Here is a 12836-nt window from a genome sequence, read left to right as displayed (position 1 = left end):
TTCGATTCATCCCAGATGGTACTGGATGTGTTTGAAAAGGGAACAAAGTCATGAAAAAATATCTTCAGATACCTTTACTTAATACCTTCATTGTTGTTTATCAACAAGATTATTCACATCAATCGAACGAACGAAATCCATCGTTCGGTAATATGACTAGATTGTTAATTTCATTTTTGACATTGCTGAGACCAAAATCGATTTCAATGCAACGCGTAATGATGAAAATCATAATGCTCTATAACGTGTTCTTTCTTAGGAGCTAAAAATTTTAAAAAACTTCAATACCTAATCAATTTCTCAGAACAAACAATAAGAGTTAGGACTGGATTTTTTACATCTTAGTAGAAATTTGACAGTTGAAATTTAGACGCATCGATTTCCGCTCGGGCTCTGGGTAACCGTGTTGCGGTAAATGGTTATTAGTTAAAACGAAAATAAGATTGATGTCAGAAAGTATTCAAAACTTTAAAATAACAGAAGACATATCGCACTCTCAATCGCGTATATTTTGATTTTAAAATGTTAAAATACACTTTTTTCGAAAACACACTTCAATCCAAAAGAAACTAAAAATCAGAAGATTTTAAGTATGCTTCAACTCTTTATCATAAAGTTTGGAACACTGTTCAACCCAGTCGCAAATGTATATCCATCTTTCAAGTTATTACCAAGTTTCACTGTGTTGTTTGCTACCACTCCAAATCCTCCGAAGACTCTGCCTACAAGGCCTCTTGTCGGCGTCGGAGTGATATTTTCTGTTGATCGCACCAACATACGCTTGCCTTAAAGAAAAATATTGATAAATTTCTGGATTGCAACAAATATTTTTGTTTTACCTATTAGAAATTTCAGTAAAGTACTGTTAAATTCAGACGACATTTCCTGATGCGGAGCCCTACCGGATTGTTCAATGATTTTGATAACAAAATTTTCGCAAAAATCGGAACTTTTTACGACTGATTCCAGTTTATAGAATCTATCATCGTTTCCGGTAATAATCAAGCAAGGGCATTGTAAAGTTTCGCCTTCTTTCACACGAAAAAAGCAAATGTTTCGGTAATAGTTGAGAGGACCTCTCCAATCGTCTGTTTGGCTGAACATGTACTTATATGCCTCCATCATGTTATTTATCACAGTTCCATTCGTTTCAGTCATGCACATCTTCTCTTTAGAAATATGGGGGTAGCATTTTTTCAAATTGCGCTCTGCATTATGTTTCATCTCTATCTCTGGAAGGTATGGTAGCTGAAAAAGTTTTGAATTTATGCATTGTAGGTACTAGTAAAAAATCTATCACAAACTACCTGTACAAAATCTAACCACCGTCGATTAAATGGGGAACTATTTGGAAGGCTTTCCCACAGCAAATTGGGATGCGGGGTTGAGACACTGACAAACTTCTCTACCATTTCTGGGTTGGTGTGAGCAAAAATCCAGCCAATGGTGGCGCCCAGATCGTGTCCAACTATAAACACACTTTTCGCGCTAATGGCTATTAGAAACTTCCGCAAATCTTCACACACCTTCCGTGGAGTATAGTCAAATCGCCATTGCGGTTTGTCAGAATCGTTGAACCCTTTAAGATCTAACGCTATCACGTGAAAGTACTGCGACAGTTCTGAAATCTGCAAAATAATCAGTATCAAAATGAAATATCTAAAATTAATTTGCGTTTGCACATACCTGGTATCGCCACCCTAACCAACAATCTGGAAACCCATGGAGAAGCAAAACCGTAGAGTTGCTGCGGCTCCCTGCTTCCACATAGTGAAATTTTGTCTTCTAAAATGGTGTGGGTAAAAAAAGAAATATTAATTGATTAAATTTTGTGCTGCATGGATCTTTGCGTTCATTATGCATGAAGAAGAGATCAAATATACTATTTGAGTCATTCCAATTTTTTAGTTCTTGGGAAATGACTTAAAAAGAGTTTTGACCAAATACATCTAATAAAGTAAAAAAAGAAAAATCAAATATAAAATATCCTTATAACTGACACTTCTGGCTACAAAATACAGGAACGTGCAAGAAATGAGGATATATTATACCAAATTATTGATCACTCAGTTGTCTAACAATGGTTAACAAGTTCTATTATTAATCTAGGAAAAATACTCAATTGTACAATTTCAAGTAACATCGTCCTAACAATGCTAATGTTTGAAACGAATATTTTTGATTTTTATGAAACATTGTTTGTTCTCGACCAGACAAAAATACTTTTCCACAACAAATCGGTTGATTTTGACTTAAATATATTTTAAGGGGTGTGTCAGTTTTAGTAAGCAAAATCAGAAAAAAATTTATCCTCAAAATTATATGAATTATTTGTGAAAGAAGCTTTTGAACTAAAAATAATAGGGTTTGATTATTTTTTTAATTTTGTTCGTGTATCTTTGATGTGATTTAGAAACATTTAAAACTTGTCATAAGATGATAATTTAATATGTTAATATTGCTGAGAAGAACCTTTGTTTTTACTTTCGTAGAATTTCTGATCCAACTTATAATTTGAAATTCTCCTTATTAAACATTTTTGAAGCATTAGCTTACTCATCAAATAGAGAACAAGAATTTTATGTTTCCATTAAACTCTATTATGTTAACATTAAACTCCGTACAGATACGTATTTCAGTTGCTACCCGATCAGAAAGACAAAACAAAAATGTAACAGAGGCAGTAAGTTTGTTATGTGAAAAACCTTTCAGGTTGTGTTTTAAATTTGATCCCGTTAGGTGTTAAAATAACAGATATCATAACCAAAAATATTCTGCTAATATCAAACCCATAGCAAACTATGTTACTAACGTATCAGTTTTCTAACAAAATTAGATAGCATAATATAATAACAACCATTGTTATAAACAACAGGTTTTGATAGAGACGGAAAAAGTGAGAATTGTTCCAGAACAACATCATTTCAGGATTTGTTTTTCTAACTCCTTCAGATTTAATTTTGTTATCAAAAGCATATGGGAAGATACAAAATCGTATCAAATTATGTTATTTGTATCTCGTGTTGATAGAATTTTATAATTTTTTAGTTATGCTCTTCTGATCGGGTACATACAACCTTCATCAGTGCTCATGTGGACTGGAGCAGTTAAAGTCCACATAAGCACTAATGAAGGTTGTATATAGCAACTGAAATATGTATCTGTACAGACTAGTAATGTTTTCAATATTCACTTCCTAAATTTAGTAGAGTTCAATGGAAACATATAATTTTTTTTTTCTGATTTCTTACATCATTCTACCAAGACGCTCAGTAAAATATTTTCAACTTGTGCCGTGTCAAATAAATGTTGTGGGAACAAAAAAAAATATTTTCAACATCTGTTTTTTTTTTATTTTTTATGCTACATGCGCACTTTTTACGTATGTTTCGTGCTAAACCACTAGGAACGTGGTAGTTTTGAAAAGAGTATTTAACTCCCAACAACTTGTTCAATTACTTCTTTGGGATTCGACCACCCCTTTGGCATCACGCCATGTTTCAAGGGCTAACATCTCAACATATGTAAAAACGAGATAGCATATCAACGCTTCTTTTCATACGTCTTTATCTTACTTCTGACAGCGGGCACAAATTAATTTGAGCCCAGGACATGAGTTCATTGTCATTCACTGTTACTCGGTATAGGGATACCAAAGGCTCGGATTCGACCGTACGTTTAGGATTTTTTTTTGTTCAGTGCAGTTTCATCTAAGTTTACAAATCAATTTTCTACAGCTCGCCCTTTGAAAAACATTTAAGAATCTCACACAATAAAGCGGTTTTAGTGTATTTACATTTGAATTTACTTTCTTTCAGTATTTGATTATCTGATATCTGATCTACTGAGCCACTCAACGAAAATTTTCAGCATTACCTGCATAGTTAATGCGGGACCAACACAACTATTATTTGACCTATTATTTTTTAAATGAGTTGTGCTAAAGAGGTAGCAAAATTGAAGAAATGGTTCCTAATTTCGAACACTTTAATTTTTAGCAACGCCGAGAACGTTCAACTTCAATAAAAAAAGACGTTGAGGCCACATAATTTATTCTGAAGCAGTTGCTTTTAAACAGTTGTTGGATTACGTTTCTTTCCAAATCTTTTGAACCACAAAATAATTAATACGAAATAAATTACTTGTAAAACTATAGTTTCCTTGCATTACAAATTCATATAATTTGAATGTAATCCAGTAAAAATTGTCTCATTAAATGCGCAATCCAGTTGGCAGCATTATTCATCGTTATCAAATAATTTTTAACCCTAGAGAGATAGTCTGTGTCAATTTGACTCTTCGCTTCTAGTAATATTGCTGTCTTCGTTTTCAAAAAGGCCAAAACGCTCTCTTTTTTTTTCAAAAAACTGAATTCTGGTATTTGTTATATATCGATGTGTTAACACCGTAATGATCACTCATTATTAACGATCACTCATTATTAGTCTCCGAATAGTCCTACATGCTTTTCTTCTGTAAGAAATCCATCAACAATTGATTTGGTGCTAACAGATCAAAGTCATGTATGTAGTGAATTGATCACACATGCTGACTTTGATTCTGACCATCTTCCAATTACTTTTTCCATATCACATGAATCAATTTTGAACTCCATATGCTCTGTTTTTAACTATCACAAGGCTAATTGGGAAAGATATAAAACTCATATTGAAAATAATTTCAATAATGAGATAGAATTGCAAAGTGAAGTGAATATTGATTCCGCTTTGGAAGCATTGAAATGCGCAATTATTGATGCCAGGAATTATTCTGTTCCAAAGGCTCAAGTGAAATTTGATACACCAATAATTGACGAAAATCTTCAACTTCTAATTCGTTTGAATGGGGGTCAATATCAACATTCTCGTGACCCAGCTTTTAAAATTATTTATAAAGATTTACAGAAAGAGATTAAACATAGATTTACTCTTCTGAGAAATCAAAATTTTGAGACTTAAGTTGAAAAATTGAAACCTTATTCAAAACCCTTTTGGAAGCTGTCGAAGATTCTTAAGAAACCTTCAAAACCTATTCCAGTTTTAAAAGATGGTAAACGTTTTCTTGTATCCAATGAGCAAAAGGCTCAAAGACTTGCTCAGCAGATTGAGAGTGTTCATAACTCAAATTTGAATTTTGTGAGTCCAATTGAAAATGAAGTCACACGTCAATTTGATTTAATTTCTTCCCAGAATTTTTTACCTGCAGAAATAATTGAAACTAACTTGAATGAGATTAAATCAATTATTAAAATTCAAAAAAATGAAAGCACCTGGTGACGTTGGAGTCTTTAATATATTAATCAATCATCTTCCTGAGAGCACAATGGTATTTTTAGTGAAAATTTTCAATTGCTGCTTCAAAATTGCATATTATCCCAAATTATGGAAAAATGCAAAAATTACTCCAATTTTAAAGCCGGATAAGAATCCAGCTGAAGTTTCAAGTTATCGACCAATCAGTTTGCTTTCTTCAATAAGTAAACTGTTTGAGAGAATTATTCTCAACAGAATGATGTCACACATCAACGAAAATTCAATTTTTGCAGATGAACAGTTTGGATTTCGCCATGGGCATTCCACTACTCATCAATTGCTCAGAGTTACTAATATGATACGAGCTAACAAATCTGAAGGTTATTCCACTGGAGCTGCTCTTTTAGACATAGAAAAAGCATTCGACAGTGTTTGGCATAAAGGTTTGATTGCGAAATTGCAAACTTTTAATTTTCCAATTTTCCTAATCAAAATTTTGAAAAATTATCTTACTGATCGAACTCTTCAGGTTGTCTATCAGAATTCAAAATCTGATAGATTTCCTGTCAGAGCAGGTGTACCTCAAGGTTCAGTCTTGGGTCCAGTCCTGTACAACATATTCACTTCAGATCTTCCTGATTTGCCTTCAGAATGCACAAAGTCATTGTTCTGCGATGATACAAGCATTTCCGTGAAAGGAAAAAGCCTTCGTGTCATATGCAGTCGATTGCAGAAAAGTTTAGATATTTGTTCTTCCTACTTGCAAAAGTGGAAAATCTCTCCCAATGCTTCTAAAACTCAAATGATAATTTTTCCTCATAAGACTAGGGCTTCTTTCCTCAAGCCAAACAATAATCACGTTGTCAAGATGAATGGGGTTATTTTAAGTTGGTCTGACAAGGTTTAGTACTTGGGACTAATTTACGATAAAAAACTTATTTTCAAAGAGCACATTGAGAGTATAAAAGCCAAGTGCATAAAATATACGAGATGGTTATATCCTCTCATTAACAGGAACTCTAAACTTTGTTTAAATAACAAACTTTTGATTTACAAACAAATTTTTAGACCAGCAATGCTTTATGCAGTACCGATCTGGTCAAGTTGCTGTTCAACAAGGAAGAAAACGCTCCAAAGGATTCAGAATAAAATTCTGAAAATGACTTTGAAGCGTCCTCCTTGGTTTGGTACACTCGAATTACATAGACTTACTGGTGTTGAACCATTAGAAACTATGTCAAATAAAATTATTAACAATTTTCGACAAAAAATCGTTGCAATCCTCAATTGCTACGATAAGCTCTCTTTATAGCCAATAAGTTAGCAATTAAGTTAGTTATAAATTTACTTCCCCTTTTCTGACAAGTAGGTTTAAATCACATCCCTGTCACGAACGTCATCCCCATACATTTCGCTTGAAGCCGTTTTTCTCTGGCTCTCTGGCTCGATTATACGTCAAAAGGCTGTCAGTGCTTGTGTAACAGCCGATTAAGCACCGTCCATGCGAGATCAACTGTTGCTGCAAGTGGTGTGAAGAAATGCAGAAAGCGAAACACGATTGTTTTGTTTTGAACGTTTTATGGATTTTGTGCAGGACATAAATAGGTCACGTTCAAACATGTTTCAACACGTTCCGGCTAGCCCTACATTCAATATAGTTAGAAGCACGCAAAAAACCCGTACGGTAACACATGCGGCACAATGAAAGGAGCTTATGACCATATTTCCAACCGTAGCGCCATCGTCATCGGCGGCGGCTTCAGGAAACTGTTGCCATGACATCGGTCTGGTTTAAATCCCTACGAATGATAAGTCCAAATTGCGAAAGTAAAAAAATCCTAACAATTAAAATTACGAATTTCTAACAGTGTTGAGAAGTCACCATTTGTGATTGGACACACATACTCATTATTCACTAATATTTATCATAAATACTTAAGCTACTAACAAATTCCCCATTAAAAAAAAAATCACTCATTATTAAATTTTAAACAAAAACGTGCATTTTACGCTAAAATAAGATTATCTTTCCAGGCTTAATGAATCTTTGATTCTGCTCTTGTATTTCCCACAAAATTTTACAGAAATCAATCGAATGTAAACAATGAAACAAGTTGGAAATTCAGTAAAAAATTTTCAAGTTCCTCAATAATATATGAATAAAAATAACTCAGAAAATTTAAAAAAAAGTTTTAACAACGCGTTGTCAAAAATCAGAAAACAGAATCGCTAGAAACAAAAGATGCAGCGAATTGTCTTCATAGAACTGAATGTGCTTAAACAATATAGGGTAAGGAGCGGCTTAAGCAGTGGCGCCTGTTCTAATCAGTTGATGAGAACGGCCCTCAAACACCTGAATTTTGATCATTATCGACAACTTCAATGACTAGAACGAACACTCCGATTGACTAGGGATCATTCAAATAATACATAACGCGCTCATGGGTGGGGGGGTATTCAGCGAAGCGTTATATTGCATGGGGCAAACATGTAAAATTGCGTTACATGGGGGTGGGTGGGTATTGAGAATTACCAAATTCCGCATTATGAATATTTGAATGGTTCCCTAGCTGTCTCACGAATACATAAAAAACCGTTCAGCACAGGAAAAAATCTTTGAATAAACATCAATCAAAAAAAAATCTACCTCGATTGTAAACTTTAATTATTGTTAAAGTTTCCTCAATCACTTTTACAATCCGAAAAAAAGTGCTGACAGAGAAAATGATAATGAACGAATTAATATATTCATGTTTGTATTTCACCTTACACATTTCGAGTATTACGTCCCAATACACAGGCGGCTCCTAAACCTGCTTAAAATATGTTCCCTACCCTAGATATTGAAGGTAATGATTTCAGAGTAACCACGAAGTTATGGCGATTTCTTTTTTATCGACGCTTACACACTTATATAATTCAATAAGTCTTTGCTATGAATCATTGATACTCATTTACTGAACATTTTATTGATTCTATAAAAAAACACCAAAATGATATCAATAGATGATAAGTGACTTTTTCGTCACTGGCCAAAGGTCAGTGACAATCTCATGACCACAGTAGCTACTCTAGACGTCGCGGCTGATTCACATGCAAAGACAACGACGCAAGCACATGTTTCGGCATATGCAAAGAACAAGCTTAGAAGTCGTTATCAGATTAAACGTTCAAGTGTTGCTCCTCGTGCTGTGTCATATCATTCACACAACAACCAGATGTATTTACCTCAAGTTTAACATATGAGTGTCGACCCATTTTGGTTTCAGTCATGAAGTTAGGCTGTTTACTCGGGAACTCAACCTGCTCGATAGCCTTCCGCATAATGGTGGTTTTGTTCACTTTGCATTTAATGCACTCAAACAGCCATTTTACAAGAAGAATCAGATTTGCAACCAAACAACGCAGGTACAGCTTAACAATTTTCTTCTTTGGAATCGTTTCCAACACTTCGTATCGCATGGCCTGTGACATATTGAGTATCACTGGTTTCGGGAGTATTGTAAATGGGCTAATATGCAACTTTTCACACACTTTACACTTTATGGTATCCCATAGTTGAACTAACTGCTGCACTCCCTGGCGCCTACTACGTGCTCCGTAATCGCGCTGGTACGACCTGTTTACAGTTGCACTTGAACGAAACTGTCTGTATTCCTGTCCTATTCCACATCAGGAGGTATGCTGACGTAAAATATTAAAAACAATCCATAGGACGATTAAACCTGCAGTATCACTTTTTGCTATCAGTATGTTTGAGAACGCCTTTTACCATTTGACCTCTTTTGCCGCTTTAGTCCAACGAAAATTCAATTCACAGACATTCGCTCTATTCCTGCATCAGTTTAATTACCTACTTAATGATGCTTTGATTTTTTTGCCACTGCAATATTTGGTACAGTCGTATATATTATGTACACTGTTTTTTGAGTGTTCCTTTTCCCATTTCACTGTGATTAGACCGATTAGACACACACAAAGACACTAGAATAACATAGAATATTACACATTACATTTCTACACCGAATGCATGTCGTAGTGAATATGCTGCAGCATAAAACTATGTTAGTTACATCATCTACTTTTACGAATTATGTTTCCACCGTCTTACTCAGAGATGGGGTGCGAAGTCTATTTCAATGTGACGTCGACAGTGGATTTCCACACACGTTGCCAACACGTGAATTGAATACGCGTGGATTACACCGTTGAGATACATATTCTGTACATCTTACAGCGCAGTACGGTATAGCGTTCATGAAATGAATAAGCTTCTTGAAATACCGTTTTGTTCGTCGGAAAACAAAATAACAAACAATCAAACGAATTCGAAACGCTAGAACTATAACTTTACTTCAGAATAAGTCGTGCTTCCTCGACGAGCAGCATTTAGAAACTAATGATGTGCCACACTGAAACTGGTACGGTAGTCGTAATCTTATCATGATTTTAATCACACTAACCATAACTGAAGATGTTTCATTCACGCTTATTTGCAATGCACAGTCGAAAATAAACTGTACCCTTACGCGTCAAAATGTGCCGATAATTTTCAAAAGAGATAATCTAGATATGATAACTCAAGCATGCACACGTGAACATTTGGCCTACACTAGTTCGCAGGGAAATTTTAGGTAGGTATTCAGAATTTTGGTGGAGTATAACAATAAAACAGAAGATTTCTGAATTTTTACAGATTTCAATTCATAACAAAAAAAAAACAGAAATAATCCCCTAGCGGTGCAATGTTCCTTTGTTATACCATCAGTAGTAATGCTGAACGTTTATCATAAATTTGCGAAATAGAATCAATTCTCAAGGAAAACTAGAAAACAAGCACCAGTAAGCGAAAGAAAAGGAGAAGAAAAAATAGAAATAATGAAGCTTAAAAATTTTGAGAAAGAAGCAGAGAAAAAGAGAGAAACAGAGAGAGAGAGAGATCATTTCGAATGGAGGGCTCCAACAACATTCAAAAAGTTAAATATCCTATGCCAGAATGTTCTTTGGACAATATCTTAAAGTCTCAGCAACTAGCTCTTATTTACGTCTGAGAACACGAAATCAGATAATTCGTTCTGCAAGAAAGGTGTATCAGATCGTGATATAACATACATAGGACATATTTATAGGAATAGGTACTCATTGAGCCCCACACACTGACTGATTTTCAATTATGGATGCATTCATTTCAATTGTTTTTACACCATGATTCAACTTTTTTTTGAATTTGTGGAGAGTGTGCAATTATTTATCGATAATATATTTATGATTTGCGAACTGTTTGTCAGGGCCGGAGTTAGGCGGTGCAGATATTTTCGTGGGAACCTCTATTCCTAGAAAAATTGGAGATCAGAAAATTTTAAATTTTGAAATGACTTATGATCCAGACCTGCTGTTCGTTTAAAATCGATCTGTTATTATAATATTGAAATTTTATAACAATTAAACTTCTGACTCGTTAAACTTAATTCAAAGTTTTTTCAAAAGCCGTTTCAGAAAACGAAAACATAAACACAAACATTTTCAGTAAATGTCTGCTGAAAAATGTTGCTCGTTGTGTTTCACATATCGAACAAAAAGCGCAAATTGATGTCATCTACACTGATTTGAAGGCAGCTTTCGATTGTATTGACCATAACATATTATTGCGTAAAACTTCACGGCTAGGAGCATCGCGTCCATTTGTTAAATGGTTAAGTTTGTACATATTTATCCCCGTGGTTCTGTGGTCAGCGATGTCGGTCGGCTAGCTCACCCACACGGTTGTGATATCGGGTTCGTTTCCTGATCCGGTCGAGGATCTTTTTTTTTTTCTTCATCTATAGTTTATTTGACACGGCACAAATACAATTCAATGTTTAACGGCGCCAATTATATCTGGTAGCTTACTTTCTAAAGTATCTTAATAACTAAAAGCAAATTTTTTATCCTCGCTGCCGACTACGAGCTGAAACTAAATCTAACTTAAAGCTAGAATATTTTGCATTAAAAGCACAGGTTTGCTGTTTGATGGTTTTCATTGCCATAGGTAAGCAGCATATTAAATTTGTTCCGCTGCTGGGCCAAGATATTACGGACTGGCATATTGGGTTATTTCCATCGGGCCTTGAGAGTATCGTGCGGGTCTGATTGCTGTTTCCGGATCCGGGGTCTTAACGTGTTCTTGTCGTTTGGTTGGATGTAGGCGGAAGGGGATAGGACTAAACTGGGGCGTGGATGGATTTCAGGAAAACGTATATAAGGGACATGTAGGATAGGTCACGGCTCGCCAAGACATCACGAACAGGAACAGCCGGCTGCCTACTTTCGGCCTGCAGGGAAGCTATTAATTTAGACCTGGCGTCACGGTGTACAGGGCATGACCAAACAACGTGCTCTATGTCGTGATAACCTTCACCACAGGCACAGATACCACTCTCCCCGAGCCCAATACGACGGAGATGCGCGTCAAATCTATAGTGATTGGACATAAGCCGGGACATCACGCAAATGAAATCCCGACCTACATCCAACCCCTTGAACCACGGGTTCGTCGATACCTTGGGGATTATGGAATGTAACCACCTTCCCAGTTCCCCCTTGGTCCAAGAATTTTGCCAACTGATGATCGTATTCTGACGTACAAATGCGAAAAATTCATTGAAGGCAATTGGTCTTACATAAATATCACCGTTTGTTGCGCCCACCTTAGCCAAAGAGTCCGCTTTCTCATTACCCGGTATCGAGCAGTGAGAAGGGACCCACGCTAAGGTAATCTGAGTAGATTTTTCGGATAAAGCACTCAGATGTTCCCGTATTTTCCCCAGGAAATACGGAGAGTGCTTAACATCTTTCATCGATCGGAGAGCCTCAATGGAACTGAGACTGTCCGTAAAGATGAAATAATGGTCCGTGGGCATTTTTTCGATAATCCCTAGGGTGTACTGAATTGCAGCTAATTCTGCGACGTAAACAGAAGCAGGATTATCGAGCCTATGGGAGACGGTTAAACTGTTATTGAAGATACCGAAGCCAGTGGACCCATCAAGAAGTGATCCGGCAGTGTAGTACATATTGTCGCAGTTGATGTTTCGATATTTATTGGAAAAAATTTTAGGGATCTGCTGCACGCGTAAATGATCCGGGATTCCACGAGTTTTTTCTATCATGGATGTATCGAAAAACATAGTAGAATCAGAAGTATTTGATAAGTCGACACGATTTGGAATATTCGAAGAAGGGTTAATATTTTGGGACATGTGATTGAAATACAATGTCATAAAACGGGTTTGAGAATTAAGTTCGATTAACCTTTAAAAATTTTCAATCACGGGACGGTTCAAGACCTCGCATTTGATTAGAATACGAGAAGACAGGCTCCAGAAGCGGGTTTTCAATGGTAGTACTCCAGCTAAGATCTCCAAACTCATCGTATGGGTCGATTGCATGCAACCCAAGGCGATACGCAAACAACGATATTGTATTCGCTCCAGTTGTGTGTTTGCTGCGGAGCGGAAGCAGAAACACCCGTACTCAATGACAGACAATATCGTTGTTTGGTAAAGCCTTATAAGGTGACCTGGATGGGCTCCCCACCATTGTCCG

At 35.9% G+C, this 12836-nt stretch overlaps 1 protein-coding gene across 1 annotated transcript; it reads right to left on the bottom strand.

The window, feature by feature from the left end:
• Positions 1–491: 491 nt before the first annotated feature.
• On the bottom strand, positions 492–9356 carry LOC129731499 (epoxide hydrolase 4-like). The gene is made up of 5 exons (XM_055691561.1): positions 8481–9356; positions 1687–1785; positions 1308–1628; positions 840–1248; positions 492–785 (listed from the first exon to the last, which is right to left on the bottom strand). The coding sequence occupies exons 1-5, from the start codon at positions 8724–8726 to the stop codon at positions 598–600; spliced, it is 1263 nt and encodes a 420-aa protein (XP_055547536.1). The 5' UTR covers positions 8727–9356; the 3' UTR covers positions 492–597.
• Positions 9357–12836: the final 3480 nt, after the last annotated feature.

Source organism: Wyeomyia smithii, chromosome 3, assembly GCF_029784165.1.
Source record: "Wyeomyia smithii strain HCP4-BCI-WySm-NY-G18 chromosome 3, ASM2978416v1, whole genome shotgun sequence".
Taxonomy (NCBI): Eukaryota; Metazoa; Arthropoda; class Insecta; order Diptera; family Culicidae; genus Wyeomyia; species Wyeomyia smithii.
This window is presented reverse-complemented; position numbering and strand designations above follow the sequence as displayed.